The 22,144-nt window shown below is 66.5% G+C and overlaps 1 protein-coding gene across 3 annotated transcripts in view; it reads right to left on the bottom strand.

Annotated features, from left to right (window-relative positions):
- FES (FES proto-oncogene, tyrosine kinase) overlaps positions 1–21,541 on the bottom strand; it is a 50,397-nt gene extending 28,856 nt beyond the window's left edge. Inside the window, exons 1-6 of one of the 3 annotated variants that reach the window (XM_030578134.1) lie at positions 21,387–21,541; positions 14,830–15,109; positions 11,883–12,056; positions 9,859–9,955; positions 7,056–7,239; positions 717–854 (exon numbers count right to left, since the gene is read on the bottom strand). In XM_030578134.1, the coding sequence (XP_030433994.1) occupies positions 717–854; positions 7,056–7,239; positions 9,859–9,955; positions 11,883–12,056; positions 14,830–15,054 (818 nt within the window). In that variant the 5' untranslated portion in view covers positions 15,055–15,109; positions 21,387–21,541. The remainder of the gene's footprint in view (positions 1–716; positions 855–7,055; positions 7,240–9,858; positions 9,956–11,882; positions 12,057–14,829; positions 15,110–21,386) is intronic. The other 2 variants (XM_030578131.1, XM_030578132.1) reach the window with 2 other exon arrangements.
- Between the last annotated feature and the right edge of the window lie 603 nt (positions 21,542–22,144).

Raw genomic sequence — 22,144 nt, 5'->3', positions numbered from 1 at the left:
CCCCCACTGCAACTTGTGACCATTGCTCCTTGTTCTGTCATCTGCTACCACTGAGAACAGTCTAGATCCATCCTCTTTGGAACCCCCTTTCAGGTAGTTGAAAGCAGCTGTCAGATGCCCCCTCATTCTTCTCTTCTGCAGACTAAACAATCCCAGTTCCCTCAGCCTCACCTCATAAGTTATGTGCTCCAGCCCCCTGATCATTTTTGTTGCCCTCCACTGAACTCTTTCCAATTTTTCCACATCCTTCTTGTAGTGTGGGGCCCCAAACTGGACACGGTACTCCAGATGAGGCCTCACCAATGTCGAATAGAGGGGAATGATCATGTCCCTTGATCTGCTGGCAATGCTCCTACTAATGCAGCCCAATATGCCGTTATCCTTCTTGGCAACAAGGGCCCACTGCTGACTCCTATCCAGCTTCTCATCCACTGTAACCCCAGGTCCTTTTCTGCAGAACTGCTGCCTAGCCACTCGGTCCCTAGTCTGTAGCAGTGCTTGGGATTGCCTCGATCCCTAGCGACCGCCCCAGACTCTGCTCCATGGGACTCACGGGGGGAAGCAGGCGGCTGCAGCCCAGGAGGCAGGGAGGCTGTGGGCCCCACTAGAAGGCAGAGCGAGGCCCTTGGGAATGGTTCCTCCAGGCGGCTGTTCAGAAGTGGGGCGTAGCTCCGAGCCTGTGGGTGGGGGGTGGGGGGTGGCCACAGGATCAGTACCTCTGCTGCTGGAGGAAGCTGTCGTATTCTGTGGCGGGGTCGATCGCCTGGATGGCGTGGGCGATTTCCTGGTGCACGGAGCCCACGTCCTCCTGAACCAGGCTGCTGACCTCGGCGTACTCCTGCAGAATCTCCTTCCTGCGGGGCACAGGCACCAGGGCTCGGACCCCAGCCAAACCCCCAGCCAGGCCTGCCACTGACAGCCCCGGGAGCCCTCTCCCCCAGTGGCCCGTGCCTATTGGGAGGGTGAGCCCCCGGGGGCACCTGCACACAGAGTCCTGAACCTGACTCCCCGAGTCTCACCCTGTCAGCCCCAGAAACACGCACGATCCCCCCACGACTGAATGCAGCTGGAGTGCGAGCTCACGGACTCAGCGTGCTCGTGGGTGCTTGGCAGCTGCAGTGCTCTCTGTGCCCTGCACTCTGCCTGCACCCCTGGCACCGCAGCTGCAGAGCCGACGCCAGCATCCCTGCCACACATATCGAGGGACAACGGCATCTTACCAGGGCTTCCTGCACCCAGCCACCCCTCCCGGCCCTGCCCGCCCCTCCACCCTGCACCGGGCACCTCTCTGGGCCCTGCTCGCCCCCTCCGCCCTGCACCGGGCACCCCTCCCGGCCCTGCCCGCCCCTCCACCCTGCACCGGGCACCTCTCTGGGCCCTGCTCGCCCCCTCCGCCCTGCACCGGGCACCCCTCCCGGCCCTGCCCGCCCCTCCACCCTGCACCGGGCACCTCTCTGGGCCCTGCTCGCCCCCTCCGCCCTGCACTGGGCACCCCTCTCGGCCCTGCCCGCCCCTCCACCCTGCACCGGGCACCTCTCTGGGCCCTGCTCGCCCCCTCCGCCCTGCACCGGGCACCCCTCCCGGCCCTGCCCGCCCCTCCACCCTGCACCGGGCACCTCTCTGGGCCCTGCTCGCCCCCTCCGCCCTGCACTGGGCACCCCTCCCGGCCCTGCCCGCCCCCTCCGCCCTGCACCGGGCACATCTCTGGGCCCTGCTCGCCCCCTCTGCCCTGCACCAGGCACCCCTCTCGGCCCTGCCCGCCCCCTCCGCCCTGCACCGGGCACCTCTCTGGGCCCTGCTCGCCCCCTCTGCCCTGCACCAGGCACCCCTCTCGGCCCTGCCCGCCCCCTCTGCCCTGCACCAGGCACCTCTCTGGGCCCTGCTCGCCCCCTCCGCCCTGCACCGGGCACCCCTCCCGGCCCTGCCCGCCCCCTCCGCCCTGCACCGGGCACCCCTCCCGGCCCTGCCCGCCCCCTCCGCCCTGCACCGGGCACCCCTCCGGGCCCTGCCCACCCCCTCCGCCCTGCACCGGGCACCCCTCCGGGCCCTGCCCGCCCCCTCCGCCCTGCACCGGGCACCTCTCCCGGCCCTGCCCGCCCCCTCCGCCCTGCATCGGGCACCCCTCCGGGCCCTGCCCGCCCCCTCCGCCCTGCACCAGGCACCCCTCCGGGCCCTGCCCGCCCCCTTTGCCCTGCACCGGGCACCCCTCGCCCTGCACTGGGCATCCCCCCTGGGCCCTTCCTGCCCCCTCTGCCCTGCACCAGGCACCCCCTGGGCCCTGACTGCCCTTCACCGGGCACCCCCCTGGGCCCTGCCCACCCCCGCCTCCCTGCACCAGGCACCTCCCTGGGCCCTGCCCACTCCCCTCCACCCTGCACCGGGCACCCCTCTGGGCCCTGCCTGCCCCCTCTGCCCTGCACCGGGCACCCCCCTGGGCCCTGCCTGACCCCTCCACTGTGCACTGGGCACCCCCTGGGCCCTGCCTGCCCTCCACCGGGCACCCCCTGGAGCCCCCTTCAGCTGGGACCACATCTCTGGGGACTGAGACCCCAGTCCCTCTACCCACATCACCTCCGAAATCCCCACTTCACATGCAGCTCTCCCCCCATCACCCAGGGGCCCCACCGCCACAAGTCCCCCTCACCTGTGCCCCTGCCCCCATCGCTCAGGGACCGCCACAAGCCCCCCCTAACTTGTGCCCCCCCAGCCACTCCCTGGGGGGTTGACTAAACGCAGCAGTGTGCCCCCCCGGCTGCCTTGCGCTCAGCTCTCAGGGCCCCAGCCCCTCCCACCAGCCCCCGAGCCAAGGCAGATTTGAAAGGCAGCTCAGTGACCCCTACGGAATGGAGTGGGGGGTTGGCGTTGGGGGGAGAGTGGGAGTGGCAGGGGTGTGAACGGCGGGGGCTGGGCATGCCAGCGACAGGGGTGCGTATGCCTGTGGTGGCAGTGGAGGTTGGGGATGCCAGTGGTGGGGGCTGGGGATGCCATTGTTGGGGGATGGGGATGCCGGCAGTGGGGGCTGGGTATCCCGGTGGTGGGGGCTGGGTATCCCAACGGCGGGAGTTGGAGATGCCGTCGTTGGGGATGCTGGCGGTGGGGGCTGGGTATCCCGGAGGCGGCGGATGGGGATGTAGACAGCGGGGGTTGGGGATGCCGGCGGCGGGGGCTGGTATGTCGGTGGCGGGAGCTGGGGATGCCGTCGTTGGGGGCTGGAGATGCTGTCGTTGGGGGTTGGGGATGCTGGGGATGGGGCCTGGGTATCCCGGCGGTGGGGGTTGGGGCTGCCATCGTTGGGGGATGGGGATGTCGGCAGCAGGAGATGGGGATGCCGGTGGTGGTAGAGGGGCTGGGTATGCCGGCTGCAGCAGTGGGGGATGGGCATGCCAGCAGCAGGGGTGTGTATATCCTGGTAACATGGGATGGGGATGCCGGTGGTGGGGGCTGGGTATGTCGGCAGTGGGGGCTGGGGATGCCAGCAGCGGGGGATGGATATACTAGCAGCAGGGGTGAGTATCCTGGCAGCGGGGAATGGGGATGCTGGTGGCGGGGGGGGGTAATCCAGGTGGTGGGGGCTGGGGATGCTGCCGGCAGAGGCTGGGTATGTTGGGAGCAGGGGCTGGGGATGCTGGCGGTGGGGGATGGGGATACCAGCAGCAGGGGTGGGTATCCTGGTAGTGGGGGATGGGAATGCTGGTGATGGGGGGGGTATCCAGGTGGTGGGAGCTGGGGATGCCAGCAGCGGGGGCTGGGTATGTTGGCGGCGGGGGCTGGGGATGCCAGTGGGGGGTGGGGATGCCAGCAGCAGGGGGGGGGATGCTGATGTGGGGGGGGTTGGGTATGTTGGCAGCTGAGGCTGTGGATGCCAGCGGGGGGGGGTGGATATGCAGCGGCAGGGCTGGGTATGTTAACAGCTGGGGCTGTGGATGCCAGCGGGGGGGGGTGGATATGCAGCGGCAGGGCTGGGTATGTTGGCAGCTGGGGCGGGGATGCCGGTGGCGGGGGTGGGGATGCTGGTGGGGAGGTGGGGATGCCGGGGGCAGGGGCTGGGGGTGCTGGAGGAGGGAGTGGGGATGCAGAAGGGGAGGTAGGGATACCAGGGGGGGTGGGGATGCTGGTGAGGGGGGCTGGGTATGTTGGCAGCGGGGGTGGGGTGCCGGCGAGGGGGTGGATATGCCGGTGGAAGGACTGGGTATGTTAACAGCTGGGGCTGTGGATGCCGGCCGGGGGGGTGGATATGCCGGCGGCAGGGCTGGGTATGTTAACAGCTGGGGCTGTGGATGCCGGTGGGGGGGGTGGATATGTGGCGGCAGGGCTGGGTATGTTAACAGCTGGGGTTGTGGATGCCGGTGAGGGGGTGGATATGCCGGCGGCAGGGCTGGGTATGTTAACAGCTGGGGCTGTGGATGCCGGTGGGGGGGTGGATATGCGGCGGCAGGGCTGGGTATGTTGGTGGCGGGGGCTGGGGATGCCAGTGGGGGGGGGTGGGGATGCCGGCAGCAGGGGTGGGGATGCTGGTGTGGGGGAGTTGGGTATTTTGGCAGCTGGGGTGGGGATGCCGGCAGCAGGGCTGGGTATGTTAACAGCTGGGGCTGTGGATGCCGGTGGGGGGGTAGATATGCGGCAGCAGGGCTGGGTATGTTGGCAGCTGGGGCAGGGATGCCGCTGGGGGGGGTGGGGATGCCGGTGCAGGCGTGGGGATGCCGGGGGTGGGGGCTGGGGGAGCTGGGGGAGGGGGTGGGGATGCCAGAAGGGATGGGGATGCTGGTGAGGGGGGCTGGGTATGTTGGCAGCGGGGGTGGGGATGCCGGCGAGGGGGTGGATATGCCGGCGGCAGGGCTGGGTATGTTGGCAGCTGGGGCTGTGGATGCCGGTGGGGGGTGGATATGCGGCGGCAGGGCTGGGTATGTTGGCAGCTGGGGCTGTGGATGCCGGTGGGGGGTGGATATGCAGCGGCAGGGCTGGGTATGTTGGCAGCTGGGGCTGTGGATGCCGGTGGGGGGTGGATATGCAGCGGCAGGGCTGGGTATGTTGGCAGCTGGGGCAGGGATGCCGCTGGCGGGGGTGGGGATGCCGGTGCGGGCGTGGGGATGCCGGGGGTGGGGGCTGGGGGAGCTGGGGGAGGGGGTGGGGATGCCAGAAGGGATGGGGATGCTGGTGAGGGGGGCTGGGTATGTTGGCAGCTGGGGCTGTGGATGCCGGTGGGGGGGTGGATATGCAGCGGCAGGGCTGGGTATGTTGGCAGCTGGGGCAGGGATGCCACTGGCGGGGGTGGGGATGCCGGTGCAGGCGTGGGGATGCCGGGGGTGAGGGCTGGGGGAGCTGGGGGAGGGGGTGGGGATGCCAGAAGGGATGGGGATGCTGGTGAGGGGGGCTGGGTATGTTGGCAGCGGGGGTGGGGATGCCGGCGAGGGGGTGGATATGCCGGCGGCAGGGCTGGGTATGTTGGCAGCTGGGGCTGTGGATGCCGGTGGGGGGTGGATATGCGGCGGCAGGGCTGGGTATGTTGGCAGCTGGGGCTGTGGATGCCGGTGGGGGGTGGATATGCAGCGGCAGGGCTGGGTATGTTGGCAGCTGGGGCAGGGATGCCGCTGGCGGGGGTGGGGATGCCGGTGCGGGCGTGGGGATGCCGGGGGTGGGCCTGGGGGAGCTGGGGGAGGGGGTGGGGATGCCAGAAGGGGTGGGGATGCTGGTGAGGGGGACTGGGTATGTTGGCAGCTGGGGCTGGGGATGCCAGCGGTGGTGGCGGGGATGCCAGTGGGGGGGTGGGGGTGCCGGGGGCGGGGGCTGGGGGAGGAGGTGGGGAAGCTGGCAGGGGGTGGGGGTACCAGCAGCAGGGGTGGCAGTGGTGAGCTGGAGCCGGTTCCCACCAGTTTGCAGGAACCGGTTGTGAAATTTAGAAACCCTTTTAGAACTGGTTGTCCCGCGAGGGACAACTGGTTCGAAAAGGACTTTTAAATTTAACAAAAGCCCAGGCAGCTCTCTGCCCTTCCTCTGGCCCCAGCTCACCTCACTCTGCCTCTGCCTCCTCCCCTGAACACTCCCCAGCTTCTCCTCCCCTTCCCTGGCTTCCCGTGAATCAGCTGTTCGGGTGGGAAGCCTGGGAGGGATGAGAAGGCAGCAGCAGCTTCCTGCAGGTGAGCTAGGCAGGGGGACAGGGGGGCGGGGGCGCGAGGAGGGCTCCAAGCACTGCACGGCTCTGGCATGTCCGGCCCGACCCCAACCTCAGCCAGCCGGGCGGTGCGGCTCTGGCCCGGCCCCTGGTCCTGGCCAGGCGGGAGGCCCTGCTCCATCCCGGCCGAGCTCCCCGGCTCTGCCCGAGCGGCTCCGGTCTCAACCCCAGTCCCAGCCGAGCGGCTCAGCCTGGCCCCGGCTGAACAGCTCCGGCTTGTGGCCCCGGCCCAGCCCCCACCTCCAGGCAGCACGGTAAGGGGGCAGGTAGCAGGGAGGGGGTGTTAGATAGAAGGCAGGGGAGTTGGGGGTGTGGATTAGTGTTGGGGCGGTCAGAGGGCGGGGAACAGGGATTGAATGGGGGCAAGGGTCCTGGGAGGGGCATTCAGGAAGGAGCAGGGATTGGATGGGGCGATGGGGGGCAGTCAGGGGTAGGGATTCCAGGGACAGTCAGGGGACAGAGAGAAGGGGTGGTTGGATGGGGCAGGGGTCCCAGGGGGGCCATTAGGAATGAGAGGAGGGGTTGGATGGGGCAGCAGGGGGCAGTCAGGGGACAGGGAAGGGGGGTGAATGGGCAGGGGTCCTGGGGGGGGCTTTCAAGGAACGTGGGGGGTTAGATGGGGCAGGAGTCCTGGGGGGGTGGGGGTGGGGCATGACCCCCTCATGGGGTGAGGAGGAGGGAACTGGTTGTTAATATTTTGGCAGCTCATCACTGGGGGGTGGGGATGCCGGCGGCAGAGCTGGGTATGTTGGCAGCTAGGGCTGGGTATGCCGGCAGGGGGGTGGGAATGCCAGCGGCGGGGGTGGGGATACCAGCAGCGGTGGTGGGGATGCCAGCGGGGGGGGGGAATCCTGGCGTAGGGGTTGGGGATGCCTGGAGCTCTTACAGGACGAGCGCCATCTCCTGGTGCAGGCCATGCAGGGAGCGGTGCAGGGCGGGCAGCGCCTGCTGGAAGTACAGCGTACGGTGCAGCTCGGCGGCCTTGATGGCCAGCACGTACTGGTTGTGCAGGGCGTAGAGCTTCCACTGGTTACGCACATACTTGTCCTTGGCCTTGTCCCGGTCCTTGTCTGAGGGGAGAGCGGCAGCTGGGGAAGTCCTGGGAGAGGCCCCCGAACCCAATTCCCTGCGGCCCTGCCAGCGGGAAGGGCGTGCTACTATAGCCAGGTGTCCAGTTTTTGACTGGAACTCCCAGTCGAAAAGGGACCCTGGCCGTCAGGCTGTTAAAAGTCCGGTCTGCGGCCCGGCAGAGGCTCGAGTCTAAGGCAGGCTCCCTGCCTGCTCTAGTTCCGCATGGCTCCCGGAAGCAGCCACCAGGTCCCTGCGGTCCCTACGTGCTGGGGCAGTCAGGGCCTGGGAGGCTCTGTGCGCTGCCTCTGCCCAGAGCGCCGGCTCCACAGCTCCCATTGGCCGGGAACTGCGACCAATGGGAGCTGCAAGGGGTGGTGCCTGCAGGTGCAAAGGCAGCATGCACCGTGCTGAACTGCCTGGCCGCCCATGTGCCTTGAGGCACCCCAACCCCCGGACCAGCGTGGAGTCCCCTTCCACATCCCAAACTCCTCATTCCTGGCCTCACCCCCAGCCGGAGCCTTCACTCCCCCCCTTCCCCAGCCCAGTGAAAGCGAGTGAGGGTTGGGGAGAGTGTGCAACAGAGGGGCGGGGGGGGGGAATGGAGCAAGGGAGTGGGGCCTTGGAGAAGGGGCGGGGCAGGGGCAGGGGCAGGGCAGGGGTGTTTGGTTTTGTGTAATTAGAAAGTTGGCTACTCTAGGGAGCGCAGCCCAGAGGACTGGCCAGCTGGGTCACGGCCCAGCACACCAGGCAGGGTTGGGAAGGTGTGAGGAAGTGGGATTCTCCCTTGTTATGAGCCCAGGGGACTGGCCAGCGGGGTCACGGCCCAGCACACCAGGCAGGGTTGGGAAGGTGTGAGGAAGTGGGATTCTCCCTTGTTATGAGCCCAGGGGACTGGCCAGCGGGGTCACGGCCCAGCACACCAGGCAGGGTTGGGAAGGTGTGAGGAAGTGGGATTCTCCCTTGTTATGAGCCCAGGGGACTGGCCAGCGGGGTCACGGCCCAGCACACCAGGCAGGGTTGGGAAGGTGTGAGGAAGTGGGATTCTCCCTTGTTATGAGCCCAGGGGACTGGCCAGCGGGGTCACGGCCCAGCACACCAGGCAGGGTTGGGAAGGTGTGAGGAAGTGGGATTCTCCCTTGTTATGAGCCCAGGGGACTGGCCAGCGGGGTCACGGCCCAGCACACCAGGCAGGGTTGGGAAGGTGTGAGGAAGTGGGATTCTCCCTTGTTATGAGCCCAGGGGACTGGCCAGCGGGGTCACGGCCCAGCACACCAGGCAGGGTTGGGAAGGTGTGAGGAAGTGGGATTCTCCCTTGTTATGAGCCCAGGGGACTGGCCAGCAGGGTCACGGCCCAGCACACCAGGCAGGGTTGGGAAGGTGTGAGGAAGTGGGATTCTCCCTTGTTATGAGCCCAGGGGACTGGCCAGCGGGGTCACGGCCCAGCACACCAGGCAGGGTTGGGAAGGTGTGAGGAAGTGGGATTCTCCCTTGTTATGAGCCCAGGGGACTGGCCAGCGGGGTCACGGCCCAGCACACCAGGCAGGGTTGGGAAGGTGTGAGAAAGTGGGATTCTCCCTTGTTATGGTGAATGTGAGTCTTACTGGTTTGCATGAATGCCGTGTGCACCTCAGTTTCCCTGTGTATTGCACCAGTGTCTAGGTGGTGGGAATATGTGTGTGACCTTTGTGGGGGTCGCTCCAGCTGCCTGCAGGGATGCTGTGCCCGCCCCTTGGTAACCTGAGAGCCAGGAGGGGGATGCGACCAGGTGCCTCTGGCCCGGGAAGGGAAGGGTGACAAAGGCCAGAGGAGGAGAAATGGGCAGGGCCGGGGCCAGGCAGCTGGAAGTGTCAGTCAGCTGGCTCCGGGTGCAGGGAGCTTTCCTCCCCCAAGATGGGCTTGGCTGAAAGTCACTGGTTTCTGTGCTAACAAGCTCTGTTCTACGCTGTGTTCCTGTCGATGAATAAACCTTCCATTTTACGCTGGCTGAGTCACGTCTGACTGCAAAGTGGGGGTGCAGGACCCTCTGGCTGCCCCAGGACCCCGCCTGGGCGGACTCACTGTGGGAAGCGCATGGAGGGGCAGAGGATGCTGAATGCTCCACGGAGAGACCCAGGAGGTGGAGCCGTGTGAGCTTCTTGCCCTGGAGCCAGTCTGCTCCCAGAGAGTCCTGTGGCCCCTTCTAGACTAACAGACGTATTGGAGCACGAGCTCTCATGGGTGAATACCCACTTCGTCGGGTGCATTCACCACGAAAGCTCGTGCTCCAATACGTCTGTTAGTCTAGAAGGGGCCACAGGACTCTCTGCTGTTTTACAGATCCAGACTAACACGGCTCCCCTCTGATACTCTGCTCACAGAGAGGAGGCTCCTGCAGGGTCCTGGCTGGCTGTGTAGGGGGCAGTTCCAGAGCATCACCCGGGGACTCTGTGACAGAAGGGCCTTGCTGGCAGCCAGAGCTAGGGGATGGCGGAGCTACAGGGAGCTTGGGGGTCAGGCCTGGCCTCAGGCAGAGCAGCCCCATTGCTGGCATCCCGAGCATGCTTGGTGCCCCCCTCAGTGCCACTCACCCCAGCTCAGGCTGGGAGCAGTGTGGGGCGGATGTGGGGCAGGGCACCCACCTTTGCTGGCCTCCTGGAACTTGCGCTTGGCCTGGGCACTGTCCCGGGCCAGGCTCCGGTACTGCGACTTCAGCTTCTCCAGCTCTTGCTGGCTTGTCTGTGAATGACACAAGCGCTTGGTGTGAGGGGCATAACCTCATATGCCTCACTGCAGGGGCTGGGCAGAGCCCCAAGGGAGGTGCCTGGGGGGCAGGACAGAGACCAGAGGGGTTATTGGGGGGTTGGGCAGAGGCCAGGGCAATGCGGGGGATGGGCAGAGCTGGGGGAGGCCATGGAGGGGAGGCAGAACCAGGGGATGCTGTGGAGGTTCAGGCAGAAGCTTATGGAGATAGTGGGTGGGGGCAGGCAGAGCCTTAGGGAAGCTATGCGGGGGGCAGGCAGAGTCATGGAAGTCCACAAGGGGGGGGCAGGCAGAGCCAGGGAGGCTGTAGGGGGTGGCCAGAGGCCGGTGGACATAGTGGGGGGTGGGCAGAGCTGGGGGAGGACATGGGGGGTCAGGCAGAGCCCAGGGGAGACAGTGGGGGGGCGAACAGAGCCATGATGGGGGTGGGCAGAGCTGGGGGGAGGCCATTGTGGGGGCAGAGCTGGGGGGACAGGCAGAGCCCAGGGGAGGTCATAGGGGGTGGGCAGAGCCCGGGGAGATAGTGGAGGGTGAACAGAGCCATGGTGGGGGCGGGCAGAGCTGGGGGAGGCCATGGGGGGGCAGGCAGAGCTGAGGCGGGCCAGCAGAGCTGGGGGGAGGCCATGGGGAGGCAGAGCTGGGGGGCAGGCAGAGCCCAGGGGAGGCCGTGGGGGGGCGGCCACAGCTGGGGGGAGGCCGAGGGGGACGGTAAGAGCCATGGGGGGGCAGGTACTCCTGTGGGGAGGCTGGGGGGGGCAGGCAGAGCCCAGGGGAGGGCTTGGGGGGTGGGCAGAGCTGGGGGGAGGCCAGGAGGGGGCAGGCAGAGCCCAGGAGAGGCCGGGGGGGGTGGGGAGAGCTAGGGAAGGCCGGGGGGGTGGGGAAAGCCCGGGGAGGCCATGGGGGGGGTGGGCAGAGCTCAGGGGAGGCCGTGGGGGGGCAGGCAGAGCCGAGGAGAGGCCGTGGGGGGACGGGCAGAGCGGGGGGAAGGCCAGGGGGACGGGCAGAGCCCAGCGGAGGCCGTGGGGGGGTGAGCAGAGCTGGATGGAGGCCGGGGTGGTGGGCAGAGCCGGGGGGGCAGGCATAGCCCAGGGGAGGCTGGGGGGGGCGGGCAGAGCTGGGGGGAGGCCGGGGATGGGCAGAGCCAGCAGGGGCAGGCAGAGTCCAGGGGAGGCTGTAGGGGGGCATGCAGAGCTGGGGGGAGGCGGGCAGAGCCCAGGGGAGGCCGGGGGGCAGGCAGAGCTGGGGGGAGGTTGGGAGATGGGTAGAGCCCAGGGGATGCCGGGGGGAGCGGGCAGAGCCCATGGGAGGCCGGGGCGGTGGGCAGAGGCAGGGGAGCAGGCAGAGCTGCGGGGTGGCCATGGGGGGGTGGCCAGAGCTGGGAGGAGGCCGTCCAGGGGCGGGCAGAGCCCAAGGGAGGCTGGGGGGGGGGGGGCAGAGCCCATGGGAGGCCGGGGCGGTGGGCAGAGCCAGGGGAGCAGGCAGAGCTGGGGGGAGGCCATGAGGGGGTGGCCAGAGCTGGGAGGAGGCTGTCCAGGGGCAGGCAGAGCCCAGGGGAGGCCGGGGGGGCAGGCAGAGCCCAGAGGAGGCCGGGGGGGCAGGCAGAGCTGAGGGGAGGCCGAGGGGGGCAGAGCTGGCAGAGAGGTGGCCGGAGCCAGAGGCACCTCGCTCCCTTCAGACTGTCCCACGCCTGGTTCAGCGGGCAGCCTGGGAATGAGGGTGTCAGGCTGCAGTTGCCCCAGGGAAGAAGGCGTCTCCCCGGTGAGGAAACACCCGACCCCATGGCAGAGAGGGCCTCCCACCTGCCACTCCACATTGCCCCCAGCTCCTGTGGGGCTGGCCGGACGCCCTGGGGTTGTGGGGGTCGCTGGGGGCCCTGCTGATGGGGGCACGGGGCCCTTCCTACCCTGACGTAGTCCTGGTTCAGCTGCTGCCACTGCTCGCTGTAGGCTTTGCGGAGCTGCTGCTTGTCGCGGATCAGCAGGCTCAGCTTGTTCAGGGGCCCGGCGGCCAGGTCCTCTGCATGGCGCCGCAGGATCTGGCTCAGCACCTCCGTCTGGCTCGCCAGCACCCACCAGGACTGCCAGGAGAGGGGAGAGCTCAGGGGGGCCAGCAGCATGGGGGAGCTTGGGGGGCTGGAAACACGCGGAAGCTCAGGGGGAATGAGGGGGCCTGGAAGCACAGGGGGGCTGGAAGAAAAAGAGGGAGCTATGGGGGACTGGGAGTGTGGGCGGGAGGCTGTAATGTGCAGGCAGAGGAGCTTGTGCGGCAGAATATGAGGGAGCCCAGGGGAGGGCAATGGGGGAGCCTGAGTAGACACCGGGGGCCCCGCTGGGATCCGGGGGTGACTGAGATCTCTGACCCAGGTCCTCTTGGTGCCAGCTGGCAGAGGGCACAGAAGTGCCCAGGGGGTAAGTGAGCCCCTGGGGCAGCAGGTACATACTGGGTCACCCCAGTGTCCCAGGAGGTCTCTACTGAACGCCTGGCTCCCACTGGCCGCCCTCCTTGCGAAACTGCAGTGCGGCTACCACAGCAGGAGCTTCGGAGCTCTCCTGAGAGTGATGTGCCCTGGTGCTGGGGCTGAGCTGTCGGTCCATCTGTGTCTGTCTGTCTGCGTACATGTGTCCTGAGCCCTTCAGGGGCCACAGGGGCGCCCATTTAGTCTGAGCACAGGACTAATCAAGTGAGGATAAAGTCTCCGGGGCAGACCCGCCCCGGCCAGGAAACCCAAGCGGCAGGGGCTAGCCGGGTGGCAAGTGCAGCCAGTGAACTTTTGGATGCTGCCTGAAGACTCAGACAACACCTGGATCCTTCCACAGAGGCTGCAGGCCGACAGCGGGTTGCCCAAGAGCAGACGCTCACAGCCCAGCCTGGCTGTCACGCGATGGAAGGGTCTTGGGGGAGCGTCTTCGCTGGCGCCATGACATGGGTTGATTAGCTAAGCCTTAGCTCTGGATGTGAGTTCAGATTTGACCCGGAGCCCTTTGTTCCCGCTATTCCTGCTCGTTCTCCTTCGAGTCTGTTAAACAACCGTCTGCTTGCCGTCTCTGGCAAAGCGCCGGGGTCTGCATGGTAACAGCTAGGCCAGGGGCTCTGCCTTTGGGACCAAAGGAGCTGGGCATCCTAGGAGGGTCCCCACGGCACGGCCGCGCCTGCCTGGGCCTGGGCCAGCTGACTCTCGTGCGGCATGGGCTGCCAGACTATGAAATCGCAGTGTAGATGGCTGGAGTGTGGACTTTGAAACGGGGGGGCTCCAATCCCTGCTCTCCAACCTCAGCCCAAGCACTGCCAGTGGTAGCCCACAGCCTGTCAGCTGACCCGGCTCTGAGGCTTGTCCCCAGGGGTGGGACATGCTCATAGCCTAGGGCTGGGGGCTGGTGCTAGCCTGGAAAGTGAGAGTGTTGTTGGGCTGGAGCTGGAGCAGGGGGTCAGGGAGCTGAGAGCAGAGGGGAACGAGGTGCCCACAGCTCTGGGTACCGGCGGGAAGTGTCACAGCAGTGCTGCAGGTACCTGCTGTGCTGCGCCCAAGGACACTCAGGGATGGCTCCAGGCCCACCCCAATCAGCAGCACCTCTGCAGGCCCAGCCTGGCCTGGCTCAGAGTAAAGCCCGGGGAGGCTTTCACCTGCCTTTGCACTTCCTGAGTCTGGCCCACAGCATTAGCTAGACCCCTCAGAGCTCCAGCCAGCACCTTCCCCCTGGGGCCCAGGCCAACCAGAACCGAGCACGGGGACGGGACCCAGGGTCCTGCGATGGCCTCACAGTACTCAGGGCCCAGGCTGTGCTGGCTGCCTTCTGAACCCTTCCACAGCCGGGGCCCCTCTCTGCTGACACCCACCCCAGTAACACGGAGGCGCAAAGGGGTTTCTGTTGGGGTCTTTGGAACCAGCACGAGCCACAGCCCGCAGCGTACCAGCTCCCCAGCCCCTTTGCCTCCTCCAGCTCGGCTTGCCAGGCCATGCCTGCAGTGTGCCAGCTCCCCCAACCCCTTTGCCTCCTCCAGCTCGGCTCGCCAGGCCGTGCCCGCAGCGTGCCAGCTCCCCCAGCCCCTTTGCCTCCTCCAGCTCGGCTCGCCAGGCCGTGCCCGCAGCGTGCCAGCTCCCCCAGCCCCTTTGCCTCCTCCAACTCGGCTCGCCAGGCCGTGCCCGCAGCGTGCCAGCTCCCCCGGCCCCTTTGCCTCCTCCAGCTCGGCTTGCCAGGCCGTGCCCGCAGTGTGCCAGCTCCCCCAACCCCTTTGCCTCCTCCAGCTCGGCTCGCCAGGCCGTGCCCGCAGCGTGGCAGCTCCCCCGGCCCCTTTGCTTCCTCCAGCTCGGCTCGCCAGGCCGTGCCCGCAGCGTGGCAGCTCCCCCGGCCCCTTTGCCTCCTCCAGCTCGGCTTGCCAGGCCGTGCCCACAGCGTGCCAGCTCCCCCGGCCCCTTTGCCTCCTTCAGCTCGGCTTGCCAGGCCATGCCCGCAGCGTGCCAGCTCCCCCGGCCCCTTTGCCTCCTCCAGCTCGGCTTGCCAGGCCATGCCCGCAGCGTGCCAGCTCCCCCGGCCCCTTTGACTCCTCCAGCTCGGCTTGCCAGGCTGTGCTCGCAGCGTGCCAGCTCCCCCAGCTTGCTAGGCCGTGCCTGCAGTGTGCCAGTGACCCGGACTGCACAGCACACTGCTGCAAAGGGACCCGAGCTGGGAACAGGTGCGGATGGGCTGCTGTTCTCCAGGGGACACATTCGGCTGGAGACGGGGCTGGCCCCAGTCCCTCTCATGTCTAACTGAGGCTGCAACCCCAAGCATTCTGCTGCCCAGGGGTCAGGGGCTGGATGGCTGCAGGGTCTGGGCATACAGACCTGACCCAGCCTGGGGAAGGCTTCCTACCTTGCTGATCTGGCTTTTGTAGTCTCCTGGTGGGGGCTGCCCAAAACACTCCTGCTTCTCCAGCTGGCAGAACGCGTTGTGCAGCAGGGCCGCGTACTCCCTGTCGCTCTTGACTCGCTGCACCATCCACTTCTTCATCAGCTCCAGGAGGCGCAGCTCAGAGTCCTGCAGCTGCAGCAGGGCGCTGTGTGCCTGGGGGCCGCACAGCTCCGTCCCAAAGCCCATGGCACTGGCCGCCGAGAGCCAGCTCCTGCCCGAGAGACCGCAGGTAGGGGCGAAGCTGTTGGAGGCCATGAGTAAAACAGTAACCAGAAAACGCCCCTTCCCCCGGCGCTGTGTGAACTGTACACCAGGCCCCTGAGCCACTGCCCTGCACCCTGTCCCCATGCCTGCTGCAGCTTCCACAGCTCATTTAACTGTGGTCAGGTCCCCTTTGCATTTTCCAGGCTTGCCTTTCCCGCATTGGTTTTTGGGAGGGTCTGAATAGTTCCACAAAGTCCCCAGTGGACTGCTGCCCGACACCTGGCTGTGCAGCCCTGGGGGCAGGGGGTTAGGCCACAGACCCCAGGGGGAATCTGGATGAGCAGCCCTGGCAGTGAGGGGATTTGGGGCACAGCCCCCATCAGGTGATCTAGCCACGCAGTATGTGGCTACGTGACCACCCTGGGTCATGGGTTCCGGTGGGACGTGACCGGCTGGACAGTAGTAACACTTGGACACAGCCCCACAAAATCTGATTTGCAAAATGGATTCAAATCGGGTGAAGGGTGTGAGCGCCTGGGCTGGGAGCAGCTCTCCGGGCAGGGCTGCTCCGAGGTCACAGAGAGAGGAAGTGCTGGGTCAGAAATAGATTCTGGTTTTGCTGCTACTCGTTGAGCCCCAGAGCGAGCAAGGGAGCACCACGCAGTGCATGGGGGGATGCTTCCCTCCCCCAAGCCACCAGAGTCTGGGCAAGGGGGCTCCAGCCCGAGCGTCTGGTTACACTGGAGAGGGAGGCACCCAGCCCAGCCTCAGAGGGGGGCAAATGGCTGCAGTCCTTGGCTCTCCAGGGAATACTGTAGGTTTGGGCTGAGCCCCACAGCCTCAGGGCAGGATGAGCTGGGGACAGCATGGGGGCAAGATGTGCTGTGCCTCAGCAAGTTTGCTGATGACACTAAGTTGCGGGGGAGAGGTAGATACGCTGGAGGGTAGGGATAGGGATCCAGAGTAACCTAGACAAATTAGAGGACTGGGCCAAAAGAAATCTGAGGAGGTTCAACAAGGACAAGTGCAGAGTCCTTCACTTAGGATGGAAGAATCCCAAGCACTGCTACAGACTAGGGACCAAGTGGCTAGGCAGCAGTTCTGCAGAAAAGGACCTGGGGTTACAGTGGAAGAGAAGCTGGATATGAGTCAGCAGTGGGCCCTTGTTGCCAAGAAGGTTAATGGCATATTGGGCTGTATTAGTAGGAGCATCGAGGGAAGTGATTATTCCCCTCTATTCAGCAGTGGTGAGGCCACACCTGGAGTATTGTGTCCAGTTTTGGGCACCACACTACAGAAGGGGTGTGGACAAATTGGAGAGAGTCCAGCACAGGGAAACGAAAATGATCAGGGGGCTGGAGCACATGACTTACAGGAAGAAGCTGAGGGAACTGGGCTTATTTAGTCTGCAGAAGAGAAGAATGAGGGGGGATTTGATAGCTGCTTTCAACTACCTGAAGCCAGATTCCAAAGAGGATGGAGCTCGGCTGTTCTCAGTGGTGGCAGATGACAGAACAAGGAGCAATGGTCTCAAGTTGCAGTGGGGAAGGTTTAGGTTGGACATTGAGAAAAGCTTTTTCACTAGGAGGGTGGAGAAGCACAGGAACGGGTTACCTGGGGAGGTGGTGGAATCTCCTTCCTTGGAGGTTTTTAAGGTCAGGCTTGACAAAGCCCTGGCTGGGATGGTTTAGCTGGGGATTGGTCCTGCTCTGAGCTCAAGCTGGCTGAAGCTCTGGGGGGGGCAAGACCTGCCCCCGGGGCCTGAGAGGAGAGAGCAGCTCACCGGTGAGTAACAGGCGAGCACAGACACAGCCCAAGGGGTGAGAATGTGGGTGGGCAGAAACTGCCAGGGGAGAAGCACTGGCACCCCAGCCCCCGGGGCAGCCTGAGGCCCAGCCCAGCCCAGCCCAGTCAGATGGTGCTGCATGGACATTCGCCATTGGGTCAAGGGGCAGCCCATCTGTACGGCGCTGAGGGGCCCTGTCTATAGGGCAGTGGGGGTGGGGGGCAGCCCCTCTGTACGGCGCTGAGGGGCTCTGTCTATAGGGCAGTGGGGGTGGGGGCAGCCCCTCTGTACGGTGCTGAGGGGTCCTGTCTATAGGGCACTGGGGGTGGGAGGCAGCCCTTCTGTACGGCGCTGAGGGGCTCTGTCTATAGGGCAGTGGGGATGGGGGGCAGCCCCTCTGTACGGCCCTGAGGGGCTCTGTCTATAGGGCACTGGGAGTGGGGGCAGCCCCTCTGTACGGTGCTGAGGGGCCCTGTCTATAGGGCAGTGGGGATGGGGGGCAGCCCCTCTGTACGGCGCTGAGAGGCCCTGTCTATAGGGCACTGGGGGTGGGGGCAGCCCTTCTGTATGGTGCTGAGGGGCCCTGTCTATAGGGCAGTGGGGGTGGGGGGCAGCCCCTCTGTACGGCGCTGAGGGGCCCTGTCTATAGGGCACTGGGAGTGGGGGCAGCCCCTCTGTACAGTGCTGAGGGGCCCTGTCTATAGGGCAGTGGGAGTGGGGGCAGCCCTTCTGTACGGCGCTGAGGGGCCCTGTCTATAGGGCAGTGGGAGTGGGGGGTAGCCCCTCTGTATGGTGCTGAGGGGCCCTGTCTATAGGGCAGTGGGGGTGGGGGGCAGCCCATCTGTACGGCGCTGAGGGGCCCTGTCTATAGGGCAGTGGGAGTGGGGGGTAGCCCCTCTGTATGGTGCTGAGGGGCCCTGTCTATAGGGCAGTGGGGGTGGGGGGCAGCCCATCTGTACGGCGCTGAGGGGCCCTGTCTATAGGGCAGTGGGGGTGGGGGGCAGCCCATCTGTACGGCGCTGAGGGGCCCTGTCTATAGGGCAGTGGGGGTGGGGGGCAGCCCATCTGTACGGCGCTGAGAGGCCCTGTCTATAGGGCACTGGGGGTGGGGGCAGCCCTTCTGTATGGTGCTGAGGGGCCCTGTCTATAGGGCAGTGGGGGTGGGGAGCAGCCCATCTGTACGGCGCTGAGGGGCCCTGTCTATAGGGCACTGGGAGTGGGGGCAGCCCCTCTGTATGGTGCTGAGGGGCCCTGTCTATAGGGCAGTGGGGGTGGGGGGCAGCCCATCTGTACGGCGCTGAGGGGCCCTGTCTATAGGGCAGTGGGGGTGGGGGGCAGCCCATCTGTACGGCGCTGAGGGGCCCTGTCTATAGGGCACTGGGAGTGGGGGCAGCCCCTCTGTACAGTGCTGAGGGGCCCTGTCTATAGGGCAGTGGGAGTGGGGGCAGCCCTTCTGTACGGCGCTGAGGGGCCCTGTCTATAGGGCACTGGGGGTGGGGGCAGCCCCTCTGTATGGTGCTGAGGGGCCCTGTCTATAGGGCAGTGGGGGTGGGGGGCAGCCCATCTGTACGGCGCTGAGGGGCCCTGTCTATAGGGCAGTGGGAGTGGGGGGCAGCCCTTCTGTACGGTGCTGAGGGGCCCTGTCTATAGGGCACTGGGAGTGGGGGGCAGCCCATCTGTACGGCGCTGAGGGGCCCTGTCTATAGGGCACTGGGAGTGGGGGCAGCCCCTCTGTACAGTGCTGAGGGGCCCTGTCTATAGGGCAGTGGGAGTGGGGGGTAGCCCCTCTGTACGGCGCTGAGGGGCCCTGTCTATAGGGCAGTGGGGGTGGGGGCAGCCCCTCTGTATGGTGCTGAGGGGCCCTGTCTATAGGGCAGTGGGGGTGGGGGGCAGCCCATCTGTACGGCGCTGAGGGGCCCTGTCTATAGGGCACTGGGAGTGGGGGCAGCCCCTCTGTACAGTGCTGAGGGGCCCTGTCTATAGGGCAGTGGGAGTGGGGGGTAGCCCCTCTGTACGGCGCTGAGGGGCCCTGTCTATAGGGCAGTGGGGGTGGGGGCAGCCCCTCTGTATGGTGCTGAGGGGCCCTGTCTATAGGGCAGTGGGGGTGGGGGGCAGCCCATCTGTACGGCGCTGAGGGGCCCTGTCTATAGGGCACTGGGAGTGGGGGCAGCCCCTCTGTACAGTGCTGAGGGGCCCTGTCTATAGGGCAGTGGGAGTGGGGGGTAGCCCCTCTGTACGGCGCTGAGGGGCCCTGTCTATAGGGCAGTGGGGGTGGGGGGCAGCCCATCTGTACGGCGCTGAGGGGCCCTGTCTATAGGGCACTGGGAGTGGGGGCAGCCCCTCTGTACAGTGCTGAGGGGCCCTGTCTATAGGGCAGTGGGAGTGGGGGTAGCCCCTCTGTACGGCGCTGAGGGGCCCTGTCTATAGGGCACTGGGGGAGGGAGGCAGCCCTTCTGTACGGCCCTGAGGGGCTCTGTCTATAGGGCAGTGGGGGTGGGGGCAGCCCCTCTGTACGGCGCTGAGGGGCCCTGTCTATAGGGCACTGGGAGTGGGGGCAGCCCCTCTGTACAGTGCTGAGGGGCCCTGTCTATAGGGCAGTGGGAGTGGGGGGTAGCCCCTCTGTACGGCCCTGAGGGGCTCTGTCTATAGGGCAGTGGGGGTGGGGGCAGCCCCTCTGTACGGCGCTGAGAGGCCCTGTCTATAGGGCAGTGGGGGTGGGGGGCAGCCCCTCTGTACGGTGCTGAGGGGCCCTGTCTATAGGGCACTGGGGGTGGGAGGCAGCCCTTCTGTACGGCCCTGAGGGGCTCTGTCTATAGGGCAGTGGGGGTGGGGGCAGCCCCTCTGTACGGTGCTGAGGGGCCCTGTCTATAGGGCAGTGGGGATGGGGGGCAGCCCCTCTGTACGGCGCTGAGAGGCCCTGTCTATAGGGCACTGGGAGTGGGGGCAGCCCCTCTGTACGGTGCTGAGGGGCCCTGTCTATAGGGCAGTGGGGGTGGGGGGCAGCCCATCTGTACGGCGCTGAGGGGCCCTGTCTATAGGGCAGTGGGGATGGGGGGCAGCCCCTCTGTACGGCGCTGAGGGGCCCTGTCTATAGGGCAGTGGGAGTGGGGGGCAGCCCTTCTGTACGGTGCTGAGGGGCCCTGTCTATAGGGCACTGGGAGTGGGGGGCAGCCCCTCTGTACGGCGCTGAGGGGCCCTGTCTATAGGGCACTGGGAGTGGGGGCAGCCCCTCTGTACAGTGCTGAGGGGCCCTGTCTATAGGGCAGTGGGAGTGGGGGGTAGCCCCTCTGTACGGCGCTGAGGGGCCCTGTCTATAGGGCAGTGGGGGTGGGGGCAGCCCCTCTGTATGGTGCTGAGGGGCCCTGTCTATAGGGCAGTGGGGGTGGGGGGCAGCCCATCTGTACGGCGCTGAGGGGCCCTGTCTATAGGGCACTGGGAGTGGGGGCAGCCCCTCTGTACAGTGCTGAGGGGCCCTGTCTATAGGGCAGTGGGAGTGGGGGGTAGCCCCTCTGTACGGCGCTGAGGGGCCCTGTCTATAGGGCAGTGGGGGTGGGGGGCAGCCCATCTGTACGGCGCTGAGGGGCCCTGTCTATAGGGCACTGGGAGTGGGGGCAGCCCCTCTGTACAGTGCTGAGGGGCCCTGTCTATAGGGCAGTGGGAGTGGGGGTAGCCCCTCTGTACGGCGCTGAGGGGCCCTGTCTATAGGGCACTGGGGGAGGGAGGCAGCCCTTCTGTACGGCCCTGAGGGGCTCTGTCTATAGGGCAGTGGGGGTGGGGGCAGCCCCTCTGTACGGCGCTGAGGGGCCCTGTCTATAGGGCACTGGGAGTGGGGGCAGCCCCTCTGTACAGTGCTGAGGGGCCCTGTCTATAGGGCAGTGGGAGTGGGGGGTAGCCCCTCTGTACGGCCCTGAGGGGCTCTGTCTATAGGGCAGTGGGGGTGGGGGCAGCCCCTCTGTACGGCGCTGAGAGGCCCTGTCTATAGGGCAGTGGGGGTGGGGGGCAGCCCCTCTGTACGGTGCTGAGGGGCCCTGTCTATAGGGCACTGGGAGTGGGGGCAGCCCCTCTGTACGGCGCTGAGGGGCCCTGTCTATAGGGCACTGGGAGTGGGGGCAGCCCCTCTGTATGGTGCTGAGGGGCCCTGTCTCTAAGGCACCATGGGGCAGTGAGCCCCCAGCTCTCCCCTGGCATCTCTGCCACAGTCCCCTGCTGGCATAGGGCTCTGAGGAGAGGGGCCGGAGCTGCTGGGGCTGCTGGGGAGGGGAGACCAGAGGTTTCTGCAGAGCCCGGGCTGGGGTGCAGAGCCAGGCAGAAAGGGAAACTCAGTCTGACCCTCTACAGCTGGAGCTGGCCGGGAGGGAGTCGTGTCCCCAGCGCTGCCCCCTCTGAACTGACAAAGCCAGTTCTCCCAGCACTGAGCCCTTCTCCCAGGGCAGGCGGTGACAGGAGGGGCTGGGGCTGGGTGCTACATGCCCCCTTAGCCCGGGACAAGGCTGTGAGAAAGGGCACGCACCCCCCGGCGCTGACTCACGTGTCTGCAGCCCCAGCTCCCGGGAAGCAGGGGAGTCCCGGTGAATCCCTCGTGGCGCTGGGCTCCCTGGCAGCCTGTCACTAGCCTGGACACTGCACAACCCCAGCTGAGAAAGAGGAACTGGAAACGCTGCACTGACCAGCAAACCATTGCAAGACTTCCCACGCTTCCTGCCCCCTTCCCACCCCGCCAGCGCCTGGCTGCGCGGTCAGCCCCCTGCAGAGAATAATGGGCCGGGGAGCCAGGACGCACCCTGGGCCCCGCCAAGACCTGCCAAAGCCCCGCCTGCTCCGGGGGAATGGCACTGACCCCCCCATCCCTTCACTGGGGGGTGCCTGGGGGAGGCTGCTCTGAGCTGAAGGAAGAGACAGGAGTTCCTTGGTGCTCCAGGGAATCCTGCTGGGCCCCACAGCCCTGGGGGGGTGGTGGGGGGGCAGGGTGCACTGTGCCCCAATGCCCCCCTTCTTCAGCCCTAAGCCTACATCCCACCCCCAAGCACTGCTCCAGCCCCATCCCAACCCCCAGACAACTGGGCAGCAGCACTCCCTGCAGAGAGCCAGACAAGCCCCGTGGGCCAGGGCAGCACCGAGTCCTGCATGCTAGTCCCAGGGCTCGGCCAGCTCAAGGCTACATAATGCAGCCCTCCCCTGCTCCCCCCACAGGGCTCGCTGGGACCCTCCCAGCCCAGGCCTGGCCAAACTCAGCCCTTTCCGTAACCCCTCCCCTCACTGGCTCCTCTTCAGTCACCCGGCCTCTCA

The sequence above is a fragment of the Gopherus evgoodei genome, chromosome 10 (genome assembly GCF_007399415.2).
Source record: "Gopherus evgoodei ecotype Sinaloan lineage chromosome 10, rGopEvg1_v1.p, whole genome shotgun sequence".
Lineage (NCBI taxonomy): Eukaryota > Metazoa > Chordata > Testudines > Testudinidae > Gopherus > Gopherus evgoodei.
The sequence above is the reverse complement of the archived record's forward strand: the minus strand, read 5'-3'. Positions and strand labels throughout refer to the sequence as shown.